We start from the raw sequence: 20,053 nt of genomic DNA, 5'->3' as shown, positions 1-20,053 counted from the left end.
TACTTTTAACATGACGTGCGATGGACAACACTGGCTTAACGTATATATTTGCTAAGCAATATTTTCTATTAAACAGCCACACAAACTTGGGCCCTTGATGACAAGCAACTTAAATCCCAGTTCTCAACAGGGATGTAGTTTGAGTCCATCACAAGTCCTCCAGTCCCAATTCAACTCACAAGCTATTCACATGAGCTTTGACAGAGACATTCCTTTGTTATTGTTCATCCACTGTTACTTGTGACTGGACTTAAGATTTACTTGTGACTGCTGGACTTGAGATGGACTTGTGATGGACCCGACTCGACTACATAGGGATCTCACTTCTCTGGAGTCTCTTCCTGTTCTTGTGAGGCTGTATGAAGGTCGGTCTCTGGATTGAACAGAAGCACCTCGTGTTGATCCCACTGCTGTATGTGACTGTCAAACTCCTTGCCCATGGTCCACAGCTCCTCCAGATTGTGCACAGCTCTGGTTTCCTCCAGCATGAAATGAACCACAATGTTGCCTGTCAGGAATTGAGAGACACCCCCATATGAGGGAAAGCTCATCACTCGGAAAGTCAATTGCGGTTCCTGCTTCTACACAGGGCTCTCTGACTGACTCACATGACCTTGCCTACATCTCGGAACCGGAAACTCCGTGTCACCATTGTAGTAGGCAAAGATTGTACATGTATAGTGCCGCGCGCAGTATGCCTTCAAAGCTGTGATGGATGGCAAGAACTGTGAGAAAAACGTGGAGCCAAACACCCACTGCTGGGTCGGCATGATTATGACAACCATACCCAGCACAGGTGGTGACCATTTACTCCATTTGATTTTGAATTTGCGGTTAATTTACGTGCAAATAAGCTCTACTCTCTAGTTTACAACACACGATGTGGTTGCTAAAGTAAAAACCACATGCTTGCCCAGTGCAATGATGGCCGATCACTGGGAAACTGGATAGTGGTATTGTATTCTGACGTCGTACAATCGGATCCTACTGGATTCAAACTGGCCAGCTGTCAACCAGAGATACTGTGAAGCCTTCACAAATTCTAACAGGTTATCAGTCTCAATTCAAGTCACAAGCTATTCAAATGAACTGCAACAAAGGCACTCCTTTGTCATTGTTCGTGCCCTGTTACTTGTGAATGGTCTTGTGAATGGTCTTATGCTTGCTCTACGATTGGTCTTGTGTCTGGTCTTGTGATTGTCTCGACTACAATACTGCCAGACATAAGCACAAGCATACTGAACATTTTTTGGACATACATTGCCAATGTGATTGGTCAATAGGTCATGGGATGGGTTCGACAGTTGCACAGATAAGTAAGGGGTTAGGGTTCAGGTCCTTTTCTCAGCCCAAAATGCAAAGTGCAGTTTTGCTAGTTTGATATGGGTCTAGATTTGCATTGTGAAATTTCATCTACTTACATGTACCCTGTATTCAAGTAGCTTTTTCCTTGAAATTTGACCCTTGGTAAGAGTTACATCTTTGTTAAATATTCAGACTGAGTCTTTTGCAGGACTTCACCTACTTACCGAAGTCAAGGCACATCCAGTCTTCTGCAAATTTTCCCTCAACGATCAAGAAAGGATCATCCTTGCCTTTCCTCTGTTTGTACTGCAAATAAAAAAAAAGGAATTCAAGTTCAATTGAGCTGCCTTAACCACCCCCCTCCAAAAAAATGATTAGTATAAAGTGCACATATCCATTGGTGTCATTATTACCCCTGCTAATCAGGCAAGGTAAATGAAGCTGATGGCTTGCGAGAGAGATACTTAACGTTTTTAATTTCTTTCCTAGAAAGAATTTTTTTTGGGGGGGGGGGCGGGCTGGCATGGCCCCCGTTGTCGCCCCACCCCCCCGCACCTTGGATCCACCAGTTAGCTCACCTGAGGACACATACAAAGCAACCCCTCATACAGGGCAGCCCCACCAGCAGTACTGGAACATGCTACATGTACAAAAAATGTACAAATGGGCTCGAGGAAACATGCTTCTTGACTACTTTCGAGAGCCCACTGCATGGAGGGGACACACCACATGCGCGTATTGGTTTGCGAATATAGTACGCACAATGTCTCTCGCAGTGGTCTCTCCCAACTCTCCCTCTGTTACCAGTTACACTGGAACTTGTGCAAAGGGAGTGGATACCAGTGAAAGGTAACGTTGTGGATAGACAAAAGTTTTCAACTTTGATTGCACAGTCTAGACACCTTACCAATTTATTAACAAACTGAGTCATCGCGCTGAGATGCCGCGTCGATCTCCCTGTCACCACAATGAAATAGTCCACATAGTTTTTTTCCGGCGGCACTGCAATGACGCAGATGTCTTGCGCATTTTCCTCTCGTAAGATCTCGACGATGTCATCGATGCTGAAGACAAAGGATGAATCACCTGTTGAATGACACAGAAATAGTTTTAATTCAAAGAGTCAAATTTTGAGATGGTAGTGGGGGGATGAGGGAGGTAGGATCAAGTACTTTTTCAAATGAAAAAAACAACAAAAAAAACAATGAATTCAATGTTCAGGATGGAACAATATGATTGTTAATTTCTTGCTACTTGTGAAAAGATGTTTATTTCGGCTCTGCTAAATTTGAAGAGGGTAAAGTTGGACAAAAAATCTGTCCAGACACGAATGAACTAAATGTCTGATATCCGACAGTAATTTACGCTGTAAACTAGGCCCCAGAAACAACTCTCCATAGTCATGCCACCAGACTACCGAATAGTCAATCTTTTCAAAAAGTAGGAAATGTACATGTACCAGTCTAGTCTTAGCCTCTAGTCGGAGGCTTCAAATTGAAATCACTTGGCTTCACTCTCAAGTGCAAAATAATGAAGAAAAATCTCCTTTAAAAATTAAAATTGAGATCTCAAACCTGGTTGGTGAAATACTCAGAACCTCATATTTGCCTGATGGAAATTTTGGAACATTTTGTCAGTAAGTGTGGGTAAAGTTGGCCTGATTTTGTTTTGTATGTTTTTTGCACTCAGGGTCCCAGTCTGGTGGTAGGCAATATGGACACAATAGGATAGAGACAGAAACTACAAAATTCATCTAATCTTTGCTTCAGCCACTTAAAAATGAGCGCAAATAATTACATTTGTGCCATGATTTGAAATGCTAAAAACGACACTCAGTTGCACGACATTCCTGCAATCTGCATGATTAAATTATAACAATTGTTACGAAGTAAGCATTTAAATAGACTATTAAATTAAAAATATATAACTATGATCAAGTCATTTTTTACTGGCATTCCTCGATGCTTTCGCAGGAGATACTTCCACCACATCCATCGATTCTGCTTCATCCTCATACTCAGTTGTCATGGCAACAAAACCTTCTTTAAAGTCTCTTGCAACAGAACCCTCATTGTTGCTTTCAACTTTTGACGCCTCACGCTCATGAGTTCCTGTCGTCTCAGAATCAGTTGGTGTTATGTGGGATTTTCCAAAGTCTGAGGCAATTTCACAGAGGATTGAGCGCAGCTCGGGGTCTCGAGACAGTGCATCTTGAGTTCGGCTCGCAGGATGATTCCATTCAACTTCCTCCTCATGGTCAGCAACTTCACAATCTTTGCCAATATTTGATGAATTTGATGATAACTGACGAATACATGAAGCAAATGAAAACCTAAGGAATCTTGGTTCGGATGTTAAACACAGTGCATCCTGTTTCGCTTGCAGTGTCCATGATGCCTTGCAAAATACACGTGGGCATGGCGGGGTACGGTGGGGTGTGCATTGCCATGATTGCGAATGCAACGTCGAGCTCGAACGACTTTGAGCAGTCAGCTGTGTGGTACAATTTACGCGTTCGGCAGCTAGCCTTTTGATACCGGTAGAAACTTGAGCTGAGATCCCATGGATCCCTGAAGTTCTCAATGGTCGAATAACACTTGAAACATTCATTTTCTTTACATATGAGGTCGGACCTCTCAACGTGATTACGAGTTTCATGAAGTAGTGTTGCCAACTCCGTGCATGGCTGGACAATATCTGACTAAAGGTGGCGCTGTTCACGGTAAAAGGTTACCTTTTTTTCTATGCCTTTTTTAGTCCTTCGTTCACTTTAGCTTTTTTCCTCTCCGGCTCCATAATGGACCGTGATATATTTTAGTTTTCTAGTACCCTTACCTGATTCCGTTGGTTTTTGTCTGGAATGTCATTATGCAGCTTTGCTCACATCTCCTAAACTTTAATGTCTATTCTCTTAGTCTTATTGCAAATACTTAAGGCCTTGGCGGATTGTGTTCTTGATGCGGCAGACAGGTGGGAATTAATTTCAGTGACCGGTACAAAAATAACATAAACGTAACTGAGTGAGGCGTGGGTCACCCAGCCACCCCCTCTCACCCCTACTTTCTCGCCCAAGGACTTTGCCCCGGCCCCCCTTCATAATTTTGCGGAACTGACTGGGCAACATTGCCCTCCAAAATTACCCCCCCCCCAAAAAAAAGGGTCCCGTACATACGCCTACAATGCCATATAAGACCCAACACCCCAGCGCCATCACTCGTACGTACTAGACCAAAATCACCTGGTATCATCTTCAAAGTGGGGATTCGAGTTGACACCAAATTAAAATGACATGCGTCTGTCATCGTCAACTGGAGCCAAGACACCTAGAGGTATGATTTTTGATAGGTGCATGCATGTTCTAAATGATCCCCTAAAATACCCTCCCTAATACAATTACAAGGGGGAGCACCCCCATCTAGTAGCGGCCCTGAAAAAAAATATATATTTAAAAAAAAAACTTTTCTTCAACAATGAAATTAAACCACATGCTCCCGGGCGAAAGTTACTGAAACTGAAAGCACTCAGAGCCGGCGGAGCCCCTCGTCCCATACGCAGGCAATAATTTGCTATCTCCGGAACAACTAAACTTTGCAATTAATTATTATATATTGGCCACAGTGCTATCTCTATTTTGAACCCCGCCATCACTTAAAATAAAACTTTGTAGTTCGATCACATATGGACCCGACCCAGCAATTTTGTATTGTGTATATACATGTATATGAATCCAAGGTAATTTAGCGCTGTGTACCCGACACATGCCTGCGGTCACGGTCTGCGGCCGTTGACTCACTGGGCATACATGTGCAATGTCTTTGTTGTGTGCGATAGTGCCCTACACTGCATTCCACTACATGGACTGGATTCACCGTTTGTACACAAAGGCAGGTGCACCGACAAGTGGCCTTTGTGTCCTTTGTTACGAGATATGACTATCCGTGGACATACAGCAGAAAACACGTTGTCGAAGTTCGTTTGTTCTCGTGCATGTAAGTCCTGTCAACGCATGCCCCACAAAACATTCTTCGCTTGAAACAAGGAACTAATGCTACCCTGTACATGTGTTTTATTTCTTCATGCCTGTACATACATGCTGTACGCCCGTGCGGAATTCAACTTTCAAAGACTAAGGTTTTTTTTCCCAGTTTGTCACATGTTCAGTTGTTGGCGACTTGCTTCTTTGGCTAGACCATCAACAGCGGTTATTCGTGCAAAGTTATGTATGAAATCGAAGTAAACCAGAACTGTCAAATGCGAAGTCCGGAAGGAGAAATGATGAATCGAGAAGTGAACACATCCGACTATAAGATGGACGTCCCTGCCATGCCCTCGTCAGGAGAGTGTCATGACGACAACGTCACTCCTTCAGTAACTACTTGTCAACCTGCTAGCGGAGATGACCAAGAGTTGGGTGTGAATGGCACACGAGTCCGCAGGTAGGATTCAGGTTTTGACCAATATTGGTGTAGTTATTTAGAGGGTATTTAAAGGCATTGCTGTGTTTCCTGCATGATTTTCCCTACATGGTTTACGGCCCGGGGCATGGAGGGGGGGGGGGTGTTAACCCTAACCCCCCCCTAAACCCTATCCGTCAGATCCGCCACTACTGACTAAGATAATAATTAATATGCACAGGGCAAAAAGAGAGTCACACTTGGTGCAATATTGTGCCACACTGTTTGCTCTCTAAACGCATTTTGATGATTATGTACGTGACTCATCGCCGGCGGCCAATGACACATGTACAAATTGTCATGGTTGAGTGTACTGCAATTGAACAAATTTAAACCGCACTTGAACAAAGAGTAATCGACAATGATTACACATTGTCCAAAACAATCATAATTACGCATGCACTAGAAAATCGACTTTTCTTAGAAATCCTACTCTCTAAATTTCAAAAGTGCGAAACACCTTGGACAAGACGAGAGGGATATATAGCCTAGATTGAAATACTCTGAAACATGCAGAATTAATTCCGTTAAAACTCGAGAGAAAAATAGATCTAATCGATTCTATTGAATGAAATTATCTCCAAACGTCCGTGGTCCCCGGTCGTTATTGGGGCGATTTTTCGCCCAAAAAGATAGAATGTTCACTCTTTCATAAAAAGAGAGATAAGAAATATAGTGACACGAATGCCAATACACGGCCTGCCTTGAAGTTAAAACCCCTTAAAAAGTTGTTGTGCTCTCTTTTTAACAACTTCGTCAGACTCTAGCTCCATGATCAGACCTTGTATAGCGCTATGGGACATCAGACTTATGTCATTGTCAGGCTAATTTGATATGTGCAAGGTGAAATAACCCTTTTCTCGTGAACCATCAATATTCCCTGTGGTTTTTACTAGCCTATAGCAGCACGACAGGCCTAAAGGCATGTTTTCCCGTACGCCAAGGACCTCTTACGTCAAAATCTGTTGTTAGCCTGAAAACAGTTGTCTTTCTTGTTCGTGTCAATTACGGAGTTCGCTGAATTCAGCAAGTAAAGGGAGACTTATCACAAGCTATCAGTCGCTCGGCCGACCCAAACAATAACATGTTTACAATATTCGGAACAAGGCCGCCACGCGCCATTAACCGCACTTCATCCATAGCTGGAAAAGTTACGTAATCGGTAAGGGAAAGGTATTGTGTTATTCCAAATCCTATATACAGTTTATAGTAAACGTCATCGACATATAACGGGTACATAATGGGGAAGTTAATTGTCTTTCATTGACAGCTGCTTCTTGTTGGCGATTACTTTGTAACTACGCAGAGATCCTCCGTCACTTTAATTGAAAAAAAAACCATCCAATTTCGTTTCAAGGATGAATACATTGGTTTTATTTTTCAAAAATGGCATATTTTTCTAACCATTAATAATCAAGGCAGCCTATTTTTTTTAAACCCCACATTTCTTTGTATGACCAAAGAATAACTCATAGCTGCGTATATTATTACCGCTGTACACTGCAACAACTGTGTTGAGCAATTAAACACTGCACTTTTCCAAACGCTTTCTATCTATCACTTCACTTTGTAAGTATGCTAAACATGTTGAGAGTATAATAATGGATGAACTTTTTGTTTAACAATTTAACACAAATGTTTGGGATTTGGATACGTAATGTTTAACTTCTAAACATGTTTACAAAGTAATAGCAAAACTTGGTTTAATTGCTAAACATTTGTTGGAGTTTGCGTTCGATAAGCTTTCTGGTGTATACACAGGGTTTTCACCCGAGGAATCCACGAAATGAGGCAATAATCGAACGCTGCCGTGTTTTGACAGGCATTCCATTGTTGCGCTCGGATTGGGCAGCCGGCCAGGAGAGACCCGCTCCCGAGCTGGGCCCAGTGGCGCGGGCGCAGACACGAGTAGCACGCGACAGCTAATCGAACGCTCTGATGGAATTTTGAGCTCCTATTCTCTTTCTTGAATTCAAACGACTTAGCCCCCAAAAAAGAAAGAAAATGGGAATGGTAAATGTTTTTTCGACCATGGAATTATGTTTAGACAACCATGTGAATCCGGGCACTCACCTTGTCTGAGTGCAATGTATCATTGGTTTGGTTCCAGGAAAACGGTATTAATAAGCGATTGTTTGTTATCGAGTATATTATGCCGTGTGTTTATTTTCTTCTACGCAAGTATCACATTATGTGGCTCAATCTGCAGGTACTGAAGGCACATTTTCCTTCAGTCAGCTTGAGCATGACACACACGGTTCCAAAAGATGTCAGTAACACTCCCCCCCCCCCCTCCCTCTCGCCCCCGCCCCCTCTCTTTCTCTGAAAACCACACAGTGTTATGACAAACTTTATCATGGTAAAATTCTCCATTATATTTACTTGTAAGGCGAAACGGTACTGTGCATTCACACAAGCCGAGCCACCGAGGCAAGACCCCCCAAGACCTGACCACGCCCCTAAAGAAGTGGCTGTACGAGAACAGAGGCAACCCGTACCCGACCAAGCAAGAGAAAGTCGCTCTGGCCGTGGACTCTGAGATGACGCTGATTCAGGTAAACACGCTCGGGTTGTAAATTGGTATCTTATACAGATTCTAGAACATCTTATGTTGCTGAGCTGTCCAACATATGTACATGTACTCGAGCTTTACCCTCCTTTTAAAACCAGCTAGGCCTACGTGTGCAACTTTCGGTCAGAGATTGGTTAGCAAAGTGTTTCTGTTTGGCCACAGGCATACATCCAGCTTTTAGTATGCCGGGGGCAGCAAAATTAAGACTTAACGGTATCGACGTCTGAACCGTCTTAAAACCGTCTTAAATATAGTATTGTTACTTTCAAAGGATTTTTAAGTTCGTTTCTTGATACTGCTTTTCATCCAATTTTTGTTCTTGGTTGAGGATTTTCGTTTTCATTTGGTAGAGACTTGAACTGCGTACTGTACTACATGGCTCATGTTTGACTTTGATATTACTTTGACTCTTATTTGAAAACAAAACCATGCAATTGATGAAAATGAAGGGAATCCCAACATCATCTTATAATCTTCATCCAGCTGTTTAGTCAAGGCAGGGCAAGGGGGCCGCATGTCGAAATTATATAATCAGGTCATCACCATTCGAACGACGTGCCAGTTGTTTGCCGATGTTTATTACCGTGATGTTTTGATTTGCTGACGTTGAGATTGCCTCGAGGTCACTTTGTTGAAGAAAGAGGTCAATTTATAAATGAAATTAAAAAGCACGAAATCTGGAAATCATTTTACTTATAATTCGTAGGATATTAGAATGTGAAAATGAAATTTTAAACTCCAGGTTAAAATTTGTTACCGTTTATACGTTCTATTTCAATAATCGATTAGGTGACGAATTGGTTCGCCAATGCCAGAAGACGGCTCAAGAACACCGTGCGTAAACCTGGCCTAACCTGGAGCAAGAGAATCAAGCTGTTTAACAAGCATGCATCAGACACCTCGGACAGGCTGCTTGGGGATGGTCCTAGCAAAGACGGTAAGTCAATCATTATATCGTGGTTCGGCAACCATTTAAAAGTATTAGATCCTTTAGACCTTTCATTCGTTTGTAAACATGAACGTCATTTTTGTATGTGCTACCACAGGGGCATTAATGTATAAAACCGTACGTGGTTGGCAACATATTTTTCCCAAAAGTGTATATTAGCGCCCTATTTGTCATTTTTATGAAATCTTTGGTAGCGTCGGTTGGTTATTTTGTATTTCCAACAATCCAATGATTATATTTTGAAACACTAATCATTATTTTTAATTTGTTTTGCGACGTTGACCTTCCACTGTTTGCCAACCCGTGCTTGCAAAAAGTGCCGACCACAACTTGACAAAGAAATATCTACACAATGTAGTTCTGACATATATCTTTATCAGTTCATCTTAGGGATGCCAGACTACGAGTAAGTTGTGCTGTCGATGTTCTTTTTGTAATATTAATGTAATAGGCCTACATAATCCTACCAAGACAGGGGATCTCTTCTCTTCTATTTGACCGTCGTGTTTATTGAGATTTGGACCATTTTGATGTCGTCTTTTGAACAGACACAGAAAACCATGGCCTGCCGAACCTTCACGTCAGTACTCCAGTCGTGATGCCTGGGTGGGGTTACAACCACAGTTGGCCCATTGCGCCCTCTACGTTGGAAAATGGAGAAGCACGTCTTGAGGTTCCGCCTCCGCCATCACCGACGTATTTCCCCGAGACATCGAATTCGCCCAAGTTCAAGCAGACTATCCTCCACAGATACCTCAGCGATTCCATTGAGCACCAACGAAACGGATACCAACCTCAAACACACCGGTTTGCCAACGAGAGGACGCCGCCATCGGTGAGGTGTTGCGAGTCTGGCTCTACGAGTTCTTATGATCACGAAGACGCGTTCTCCTGCTCGCCTAACAGCATCGGAAGTGACGGAAACCAGACGGCATTTCAAGATGGGTGCGCCCTCTATGGTATGGATCATAAATATCTTTAACACGATGATCTTTTCAATACAAATAAAACTAAATTCCTTATTGGTGCGGTATATATATCAAACTGATATTTTTTTTTTATAAATTCTGGTATACTTCACTAAAGGTATATAGGATCACTTGCTGTTTGTACATTTTTTTTCGTTTGAAGTAAACAAAATGCTCAAAATCGTTCAAAAGGTTGCACTAAAAAGTAACAACTAAAGTGTTGAGGTTTCATAATTGAGAAAACAGAAAATGTGTGCACAATTATCGGGGTCTCTATCATAACTGGATTCCGCACGTAACGCACGTAAACAAAACTGAGCCCGCGGGAACACTGTCTCAACCCACCTTCATTTATCTTCTGAATGATACCATTTTAGACGGAATAATTTCACGGTATTTGGTACCACTCCTATCTTCACTTTTAGAAAGGATTTTCTCGTTAAATCTTATCGGCAACTACGTACATTTCCAGGTACATGTAATTGCAAATATTCCTGCGTGCCGTTAGAAGGTAGCTATAGTCTGTGATTTAAAGATTACAGCAAATATAAATCCATGTATACATTGTAAACAATCATTGTTGCACCAATTGAATTTTTCAGCTGATTATGGACAAAGCTATGACATGCAGGGACAAGGCAGATGGAGCAGTCAACATGCAGATGTCAGTTATAAGACGTGAGTAATTATTTCTTGAGATTCAATCCACATTTTACCAGCAAGGAAAACAATTCATTATTTTGAAGTCAGTCAGGTACAGGATTGCAATTCAATCAAGACTATATAGTCACGAGTTTATTAACAAGGGTTGAACAATAATGGCTTTGTCACAATTCATCTGGACAGCTTGTGGTTTGAGGCTGAATTGTGATTGACCTGTGATTTGACTTTGATAGACTCCACGGCATTTCTGGCCCTCAGTCCTAGAAATTGAATTTCTGCGTTTCCTGCATGCGGCATTCCGCCACCTGCTCCCATGTCTTATTGATCTCCTCACAAACTTGAAGTGAAAACTCCAGATTACTCCAATTTATTACTGGTTTCCTGTTTTTCTTGTAGCACTGACGCAGAGGAGATTTACTGGAAAGAGATCATCGCTGCTGTGGTACTGACCAACATGGCCCGAGCAAAGCTACAGCAGCGGCCTCTCTAAAGGTGGATCTGAGTCTGGCGAGAATCTGCGGCATCCATCGCAAAATGGCGAAAAGCGGCTAGGCCGCTCATTGTATATACATGTACATGTAAATATATCTTTGTTAATTTATATCGGTATTTTTCTACCAAGTTGTATTCTTTACTCAATAGATAAGATAGCAAAGTGAGCTGTCTATAAGATCTTTTCGCGCTTGTTAAGACATTTTTGGCGTAACTTTGTGAACAGCGCAGGACAATCTGCCAAAATAATTTTGCGCTGGATTAGGCTATTGTACAAAGCAAATCCTTTGCTGTGGTGAGGACACCCATCACAGTGGAGATTTTGCTTACAATTAAAATGACTGTCATGATTTCGCATCTTGATATACATCTTCGAACCCAACCGTTATTACATCGCGAAACTGTGACTTATGTATCATATCTAAACAAGTCTCTCAAGTAGCCGTATTTGATCAAGCCCTTTGCAAGAGGAGGCCCTCTGTTGGCCAATGAATAGTAGAGCGTACCATCTTCACTTCTTGTTAGGTCTATTATAGGTTTGTCATCGGAACATCATCTGTTTCTGCATTTTGTCTTGTCAAGACGACCGTGCATATTGCGGTAATATGACCCTCGGCAATTCCGAACAACCAATATTGGTCCTTGCGCACGTGAAGTGGTAGGGTCCAGTTACAGTCAGGGAACGATTGCAAACATCGAAGTTGTGATTATGATGGGGCATTCTGGTCTATTCTTGGACGATATAGAATCCACACTGCATTCGGATGTCTAACTTCAATAGCCATATTTCTTCTAATCTTCTACTTAAATTGTGTTCAACAACTGATCGTTGTTCGTAGAATTTTGTGTCCTGCAAAGTATCCTCAATATGAACAACTGTAAATATGGTTTCTGCAGGCTTCAGAGAACTACAAGATTTGTTTTATGTTTGAAGATAGCTTTTTGTATATTATTTTAAATATTTTGGTGTGGTTTCTTTATTTCGATCGAAATACATGAATAAAAAAGCTTCGGGGATTTATAATAGCTGAATAAATGAAAGGATTTGATGATTGTTAATGTTGTTTTCTTGCAATGCAGTGCCAATTCAAAGGATCGCCAATGGAAAATTAATAATCAAGCAAGTCGCAACACATTATGGGAAAGGATACAAGTAAACTGACTGTGGCACTTGTACTCGTACAAAAGTAATACTAATAGAAATGGAAATTTTGATAGAAATTGGAAGTGGGGGGGGGGGGGCATGGGGGGGTGTTAGAATTCAGGTTCCACGATCGATGCGCCATCACAATAACATGTAGGTTGAACCAATATACATGTAGTGACGTAATAGTATAATAGTGACGTAAATCTACGCTAGTAGCAATCTTACATTCCAATTAGCATAATTATTTTTCAAAGCAATTCGCCAAGATATTTCACCAAATTAATGGGATAAAAAAACGACGGTTCATTCAGTGTACACATGAAAAAATCGACCTTCTAAATTTGTTTCACGTAAAGTGATTCACAACAACGAAATTCAACTCTTGTTTTATGTTACACCCACTTTATTCATTAAAACACGTTTTCAAAAATTGTGCATTTATTTGTTTAAGTTTCAATCGTGACTACAATACCGAATACATCTTAGAAAAATAAAGAAGACATCGTACAAGTCTGCAAAAAGGGCAGACAAAGACATATGTTATACAACCTCCATGCATTTACAACAATGTATCTTCACACACCGTCACCAAAATTTGTCGGGTTACAACAATTAAATCGTGTGTATTGCACGGATTGATATTATGTGACTTTAACAGCACATAGGCCTACATTAGATGATTGTGTTAAGTGGAATCCTATAGCATTGCACGCTTGAATGCCATAATTATACATTGATTTTCAGTCTCATTGTCACATCTTAGGGTGTTGACCAAATTGGTCTTGAATGCAAATATGAATTTCCATATTCATGAGCGAAATTGTTGGGAATGTCGAGAAGCTAATTCAATACTGTAGGTGCATGTTTGTGGTCAATCCTCTGCCTTTTATGTTTCATGTGTATATAGGTATTCCCGGCTATTCTATCATTAGAATTCACCGAATCTAATATTCAAATTCGTCCATCAACACCGATTAAGCGCACTTCCAAAGTTAAATTGTGTCTTTTGTCAGACAATTCAAATCAAGTTCAAGCATTTTTAAACAATGTGCACAGGTTTTCGTCACGGAGTATTCGATTTCGTCTCGTCTACCCCGAACCTTGTGATTCAGAAATTAAATTCGTCTAATTGATATACATATGACGAATTCGATTTCTGAATGCTGCCATTCGGCAACAGCTTAGACGATTTGATCTGTAATGACGAATATTTTCGACCTAACGAGGGTGACCAAACTTTGAAATTGAATGGTAAATGACTAAATTGGTTTTGTTCAAAGCAAGTGAATTTTTCTCGGACAAAATTGAATGTTAGAGTTGGTGAATTTGAATGAAAAATGATATATAATAGCTGGGAGAACATATAGTACATGTGAGCCAGTTACTTAGCAAACGTTATGCACAAACTGTTTTTGATCCTCGTTTCAGTTGATATTTTTTCTTATAGAAAATCTTTCAACTGTTAAGACAGTGCTTGAAGTGACACCGTTGTCAGAAAATAGCATGGGTCTTGCATATAGTGAAAACACGCACTTTTAAGATCATTTGCTTTTGATGCATTTTGTTCAGTTCCAGTAATAACGCCACTGAAAACCCAGAAAAGAGTGTTCAAAGCCTTAAACTTGTTGACGTTTCAGCTCAGTGGATATTACACTTTTCAAAGGCGATGTTGGGCGCAGGGGCCCTCCAAATTGAGAAAAAACAAGATAGTTTGTTTTACATGCATTATTCAAAACTTGTGCAGAGTGACCTCACGAGGTTTGATTTCTGACCAATCAGGCACTGATTGGTTATTGTCCGATTGCTGGATACAAAAATATTCATACGCCCGAAGGCACACAAACGACACGAAGGTGAACAGTTCTTACTCGGCAATTTCCGCTTAATAAAACCGGTAACCAAATTCCAGCTGAGACACAGCTAGCTTTACCAGAAGTTATATTTTATGGTGTCGCATTTGCTTAGTAAGTTGTATGTGCTTAGCAGCCCCATGCAGTTGCCAACACGGGACAGGAATGGCAGGACGGGGAGCTCGTGATCGGTACAGGAGTTTTGAAAATCACGTCTCGCGTGAGTTTACCAATCCAGAAACGGTCTCAGGCAGCCGCCACTGTTCCGACTGGGTGCCTTGAGGGCGCACTCTATTTTTCCTCTTGCAGCAGCAGCACCAGCAGGGGTGATGGATCAGCTTTAACGTCCTCTCCTTGATTTTTCGGCGGACTTTTCTCCGGAAAATCCCGTACATCAAGGGGTTGATCACACTCGTGCTCAGGTAAAGGCGGACGGCTATGTAGTCCAGGGTGGGGGAGTGCCATGCGTCCAGTTGGTTCGCAATCCAACGGATCTGTAAGAGGAAGATACAATTTATGAGATCTTGGCCGAGAAAAGAAACATGGACGACAGACGATTAACCGATTGCTTGTTCAGCTCCGAGTGCTCCTGGTTTTTTTTGGTAAGAAAAGGTCGTAGAACTATTCACTGTCGAGTTTAGGCTTTTGTGTTTCGTGAGGTGATGTAGTAAACCCACGAGGGCGCTGTTTAGCCTACCAGCGCTGACTCGTCCCCAAACGATTATGCAAAGTTGATGCAAAGATGATGCAAACCTAACGATGATGTACAGTGGTCAATTTTTTTTTTCGTACGCTTTTTAATTGTTCATACAATTTTTAAAAGACACAAAATTCGCTGGGCATTGCGGGTATCGTACCTTCATTTCAGTACACAGTATTTTCCCTCGGTCAATGTTAGTAATATAGGGCCTACATTTTAAGCGCCAAGATAGGGCGATGGGTTCAAGCGAAATTGAGGCACTGATATTTCACTGGTTCCCGTGTTCTATTCATCCAATGATTACAATAAGTGAGTTTAAATAAAAACTGAAGTGTTGAATCCAACATGAGTTCGGTGAGTGACCACACTTTGAAAGTGTTGCATCCTGCATTTTAAATTTTAAATCCAGCAAAAATGTTAAATCCAATTTGAAGTGTTAATTTTACATTTTATCAAAGTGTTTTAAAAGTGTTGAATCAACATTTACTATGTCAAGTTAACTGTTTAAGTGTTGGATTGAACATTTATTATGCTTGATTCAACACTTTCAAAGTGCGGTCACACCGGACTCATGCAAGTGTTAGGCCACACTTCAGTTATATCTTACAACCATCATACGCATTTCCATCGCTGGAGGGCGTAGTTTGCCCTTAGCCTGGTATAATTTTGAGCAAGAAACATCGGAAACTAATGGTATAATATTTTTCTCTAATCGAAGCTGTTCACATTGTTTCTTAACGCAGAACCCAATTCCCGCTCATCTTTTTTAAGTGAATGGGGCGGGGTGTTGGCTTCAAACACAAACCGTAGACTTGCACGTAGGCCCATGCCCCACATTCTTCTCGCATCCATTCCGATCGACGCGGTTTACTACTTCCCGTGTTTCAAATCACAGGTAAGTGTTTCTGCTACACACGTGGCCTTGCGGTCGACACTTCCGTATCTGGCCCAAGCATTTCTGATTTATTGATCTAAGCCTCCATTATCCCTGACAACCTAAAGTAGCGTAAATTTTCCAATAAGCTTGCTCAACCATTTCCCCTCGTCTCCACTGGTGCATAGCTTAAAGGGTTTTAGGTTACAAATCAAAAAATTTCCAACAAGGAGAGAAAAGTGAAGATTTGGTTCATGCAGGGCAATGTTAAAAACAGTCGTCGGCTTTAATTGTCACGTGACAGAGGAAGCATCTCCGCACGCAATATTTTAATCGAAGAAATTTTGAGGAGGTAATGGCTTTCACGACATTATGCTGCTGGCCGCCAGAAGAATAATGAGAGGGAAGAAAAAAGAAGTGCATGGAATAGAATTGGTAACCCCTAGGGGCCGGGAAACCTTTCACGGTGATTAGAGTATGTTGGCTACACAAACTAGGAGACTATTCTGGAAAAAAAAACCGGAAATTGTAAGTTTGTGTGATCACAGTTTTTTGCGCCGAGACTTTTTTTTCTTCGCATAGATTCGCCCTTTGTAAAGTAAAAGGTACTTGACTCTAAAATGCACGGACGCTTTCTTCCTTTCTTTTGTTTCTTTTCTTTTTGTGATTTTAGTTTCCCATTGAAATTTAAAGTGGGGCATTTCTTTGTCCTCTTTCCCCGATTTGTGTCGTCAAGGTTGACGGATTGAATGACGTTAACTTAATTCAATATTGTACCACAAGACCGTTGCAAATGGCCATTACGGGCAGAAATGTTACATTTCAGCCCGCAAACGGAATGCAATTGTCGCTCAGTTTACCCAAATTTACCGTATCCATATTTGAGATGGCATATAGGCCTATCTTCTAGTCTCGTATAAGCTGATAGTACGAGTTTGATTTTTATTAAAGATTCCAAGTTGCCGTGTAACAAAATGATGACATTAAGGGGAACAGATTTGCCCTGAGCCGGAGGTTCAACGATTTTTAATAAATGATATGTAGTTTTAGTACCATTTCTTGTGAAATTTGAAATCCCACGTTTGGCTAACACATGTATTGTTTGTATTTGAGACATACAAATTATTAAGGGAAATGCATGTAGCCTATAAAGTTACTTTTAACAAGAATTGAAACAAGTTAAAAGGACTAAGAGAACTGAAGAATGAAATAACTATGAACATTTCATAAGCAGAATGTATGAAATTGAAGTTGAGTTTGAAGTGAAAATAAAACCTTGCATTATTAATGCCGTACAAATTATTTTGTTACGGCAGGGCACACGCAAACGTGCAACAGACCATTGAGCAATGTGCAGAGGTGCATCAGGCCTTTATGTTGTGTTAAGCTCTTTGCCGGCTGAGGCCATTCTGTGCGCACAGAAGGCTATGAGGTTTGAGTAATAATAGGAGTTTGATTTTACTTGGATTTACGGCATAATCTCAAACAGCCAAGTACATGAGACTTTCATTATGCAGCATATGAATGGCGTCACTTTTGGATGTCTCACTATCAAAAGGCTTTGTGTGGCTTTCTCGCTAGGCGACCGGGTTCTAATGAATCAAAACAGAGGTACCACCAACATGGTAACCAATTCAGAAATATGAGTCAAGCACAGTGAAGGAGCCTCGTCCCGTTCGCACAGCAGCAGCGTCTGTTTGGCTACTTACTCAAGGGGGCTTACAACTCAATTAAATGCCAATTAAGAGCGGTCGATAAGTTGAGGAGGATGCTCGCTACATTTTGTTTGAAGAATGGTCAAGCAATAACAAAAAGAACACAAGTGGGCCAGAAATAGGTAGGGTGTAATGCCAAGCATTCCTCTTTCAACCACAAGGCAAGAAAAAAAAAAGAGGGGAACAGGTAATATGCATATTTGGCGAATACATTGAAGAAAACGCGGTCGTTCGTGGGGGAGTTTGAGTTGCTGAAATTAAACTTTTTTCTGGAAGGAACAAATTTTCGAGGACCTAACTTCAGAAATTTCTGTTGCACATTTTTTTTCTCACATTCTGACTTAGCAACTAGTAACGACTCAGTTCTGTTCCATTATGGCGATCCCATGTAAAGTGCGAATTGCTTATTGTGTTCCGGATGAAAGATCAACATTTGCACACTTTAAGGCAAATTTTCTATGCTTTTTTAATCAAGAGAAAGGGGTGGTCCATGTGTGACGGGGAACATAGTGCTTGTGTTCTTGAGAAAGTCACTTTACCACAATTTCCTTTCTCCACACAGGAGTGAAAAAGGTGTACATGTGCGGGTAAAGACTATAGATTGCGGTGATCACGAGATGCTGCAGAAAACTGGTCTCATCTCATATAATAATTCTCCAGCGATTTGAGACTTTGGAAGGAAACACTATATAATGTACCAAATTATTATGAAATTGTGATTCTAAATTCTCACCTCGTACGGGAGTATACAAATAACAAAGACTACCGCAACTGCCACCATCAACCGCGAGAAATCGGCCGGCGCCCCGCGTATCATATCCACCTGCTTGACGTACTCGGCCCGATTCCGCGGACAAGCGACCTCCAAGTGAGCTTTGAGTTTCTGCATGCAGCGGATTACCACCACGTTGCACGATATAAGAATCCCAGTCATGAGAACACTTTCCACGGTCGAGAAGTACTCGTAAGCATGTTCCGCAGTTGAAAACATCAGAACTACGGTGGTTTGATTAGTGGAAGTGTTGTGTTGAGGATTAGGAGACGGCACCATGTCGTTGGGCGGACAGTCGGCGGGGTTCGATGTCGTTGTCGGCCCGGGGCAGGCTTGCCACGTCCTGGTGGTCACCCCGGCTAGAAAGAACCCTGCTAACGACAGAGAGTACACGATCATCGCAAGCATGGCCCATCCGATACGGCGGGGAGTCACTTGATGATCGTACAAGAATGGCTTCTTGATGCTAAGGTACCGTTCTATCCCCATCAGCACCACGATGCACTTGGAGAACCTGTTCAAAGCAACCACTACGAAGATGGAGTAGAGGTAGGCCGGGACGCCTCCGGTCCACTTGCCGACCAGGAAACTCACCAGCCAAGCCGTCTCACCGAAGACGAGGAACGACAGTTCCGTCAGGCACAGGGCTAAGACCAGGAGCCGCGGGACGCTCTCTGCTCCTGTGGGTTGCGAGCGCTTGCCAGCTCCTCCCCACAGGATCAGTGAGACGGTGACGAGATTTGCGGCACAGCCAAGGAAGTACATGAGGAGTTCCACAGTCTCGTCCAGCACCGGGAAGCAAGGCAGGGCGTCGGCCGTGACCAACGGCCGACCCGGTGGGTAGAGCGGTAGGGAGAAACACAGCTCATCCGCTGACGATACATCCTTCCACCACTGCATGATCTGCGAGTATAATTCATCATTCAATTCCTACCATAGAATTTATTCCAGGTTTGTTTCATTAGGCGGTCCTCATCGTACGTGTGCATCTCACAGACTGGTTGTCAGCACCACGGGGCAAAATGTATACGGACGTGCGTGCGTGCGCTTTGTCTGGTCACCACGTATATGAGAATGAAGACTTGCGCAGTCGCAACTGATTTACGAAAACGGCATTTTAAAGATCGGTTAGCTCAGTTCAGTTGACTGATTCTCGACGTGACGTTATTTAGACTTGTCAAGTCTCATTATACTGATTTTGTTCATTCATTACAAAATGTCGGTTTTGTTTAAAACCGGCACTGAAAAACATTTCAATACGAATAAATTATAATCCCGATATTTTATACCAAACTAAAACAGCTGACTAGGGATTCGCAATTACTATTGTGTGATTTTTGGGTGGATAGAAACTGGTTTTAAAATTGTAGTATTGAGGTTGAGACTTTTGCAAAAATAAAACAGAAAGAACGCGATTGTTTTTTTTTTATATAAAGACATGATTTCAGACGGCGTTGTTTATTCCTTTGGTGCCACAAATTTCAATCTTCCCAGCATGGTTTTGCATCATAATAGGTACCGCTGCTGGAAATGTGTTTTCCAACGCTGAATCTTTGATAATTGAAGCAGCACGAGTTTTATTGGCAGTCGGC

The 20,053-nt window shown here is 41.7% G+C and overlaps 3 protein-coding genes across 3 annotated transcripts; 1 reads left to right on the top strand and 2 right to left on the bottom strand.

The window, feature by feature from the left end:
• Positions 1-212: 212 nt before the first annotated feature.
• Positions 213-4,007, bottom strand: LOC119741067. Its single transcript, XM_038216717.1, has 4 exons — positions 3,255-4,007; positions 2,213-2,391; positions 1,530-1,611; positions 213-508 (listed from the first exon to the last, which is right to left on the bottom strand). Exons 1-4 carry the CDS (start codon positions 3,961-3,963, stop codon positions 321-323), a joined length of 1,158 nt encoding a protein of 385 aa, XP_038072645.1. The 5' UTR covers positions 3,964-4,007; the 3' UTR covers positions 213-320.
• Positions 4,008-5,147: 1,140 nt separating this feature from the next.
• On the top strand, positions 5,148-12,462 carry LOC119741250 (homeobox protein Mohawk-like). The gene is made up of 6 exons (XM_038217003.1): positions 5,148-5,741; positions 8,149-8,314; positions 9,121-9,268; positions 9,829-10,239; positions 10,851-10,926; positions 11,308-12,462. The coding sequence occupies exons 1-6, from the start codon at positions 5,524-5,526 to the stop codon at positions 11,399-11,401; spliced, it is 1,113 nt and encodes a 370-aa protein (XP_038072931.1). The 5' UTR covers positions 5,148-5,523; the 3' UTR covers positions 11,402-12,462.
• A 468-nt stretch (positions 12,463-12,930) lies between these two features.
• Positions 12,931-19,491, bottom strand: LOC119741249 (prostaglandin E2 receptor EP4 subtype-like). The gene is made up of 2 exons (XM_038217002.1): positions 18,423-19,491; positions 12,931-14,894 (listed from the first exon to the last, which is right to left on the bottom strand). Exons 1-2 carry the CDS (start codon positions 19,359-19,361, stop codon positions 14,610-14,612), a joined length of 1,224 nt encoding a protein of 407 aa, XP_038072930.1. The 5' UTR covers positions 19,362-19,491; the 3' UTR covers positions 12,931-14,609.
• Between the last annotated feature and the right edge of the window lie 562 nt (positions 19,492-20,053).

Source organism: Patiria miniata, unplaced genomic scaffold, assembly GCF_015706575.1.
Source record: "Patiria miniata isolate m_02_andy unplaced genomic scaffold, ASM1570657v1 HiC_scaffold_5, whole genome shotgun sequence".
NCBI classification, from domain to species: domain Eukaryota; kingdom Metazoa; phylum Echinodermata; class Asteroidea; order Valvatida; family Asterinidae; genus Patiria; species Patiria miniata.
This window is presented reverse-complemented; position numbering and strand designations above follow the sequence as displayed.

What these genes read in the sequence shown, in the direction of transcription:
- LOC119741067 (XM_038216717.1), bottom strand. Translation starts at nt 3,963, where the DNA reads ATGAAACTCGTAATCACGTTGAGAGGTCCGACCTCATATGTAAAGAAA. An exon ending in CTCAGTTTGTTAATAAATTG is followed by an intron (nt 1,612 to 2,212) that starts GTAAGGTGTCTA and finishes TTTTATTTGCAG; the next exon opens with TACAAACAGAGGAAAGGCAA. An exon ending in CTGGATGTGCCTTGACTTCG is followed by an intron (nt 509 to 1,529) that starts GTAAGTAGGTGA and finishes AATTCCTGACAG; the next exon opens with GCAACATTGTGGTTCATTTC.
- LOC119741250 (XM_038217003.1), top strand. Translation starts at nt 5,524, where the DNA reads ATGTATGAAATCGAAGTAAACCAGAACTGTCAAATGCGAAGTCCGGAA. An exon ending in AATGGCACACGAGTCCGCAG is followed by an intron (nt 5,742 to 8,148) that starts GTAGGATTCAGG and finishes TTTACTTGTAAG; the next exon opens with GCGAAACGGTACTGTGCATT. An exon ending in AGATGGGTGCGCCCTCTATG is followed by an intron (nt 10,240 to 10,850) that starts GTATGGATCATA and finishes TGAATTTTTCAG; the next exon opens with CTGATTATGGACAAAGCTAT.
- LOC119741249 (XM_038217002.1), bottom strand. Translation starts at nt 19,361, where the DNA reads ATGCAGTGGTGGAAGGATGTATCGTCAGCGGATGAGCTGTGTTTCTCC. An exon ending in TTTGTATACTCCCGTACGAG is followed by an intron (nt 14,895 to 18,422) that starts GTGAGAATTTAG and finishes TTCCTCTTACAG; the next exon opens with ATCCGTTGGATTGCGAACCA.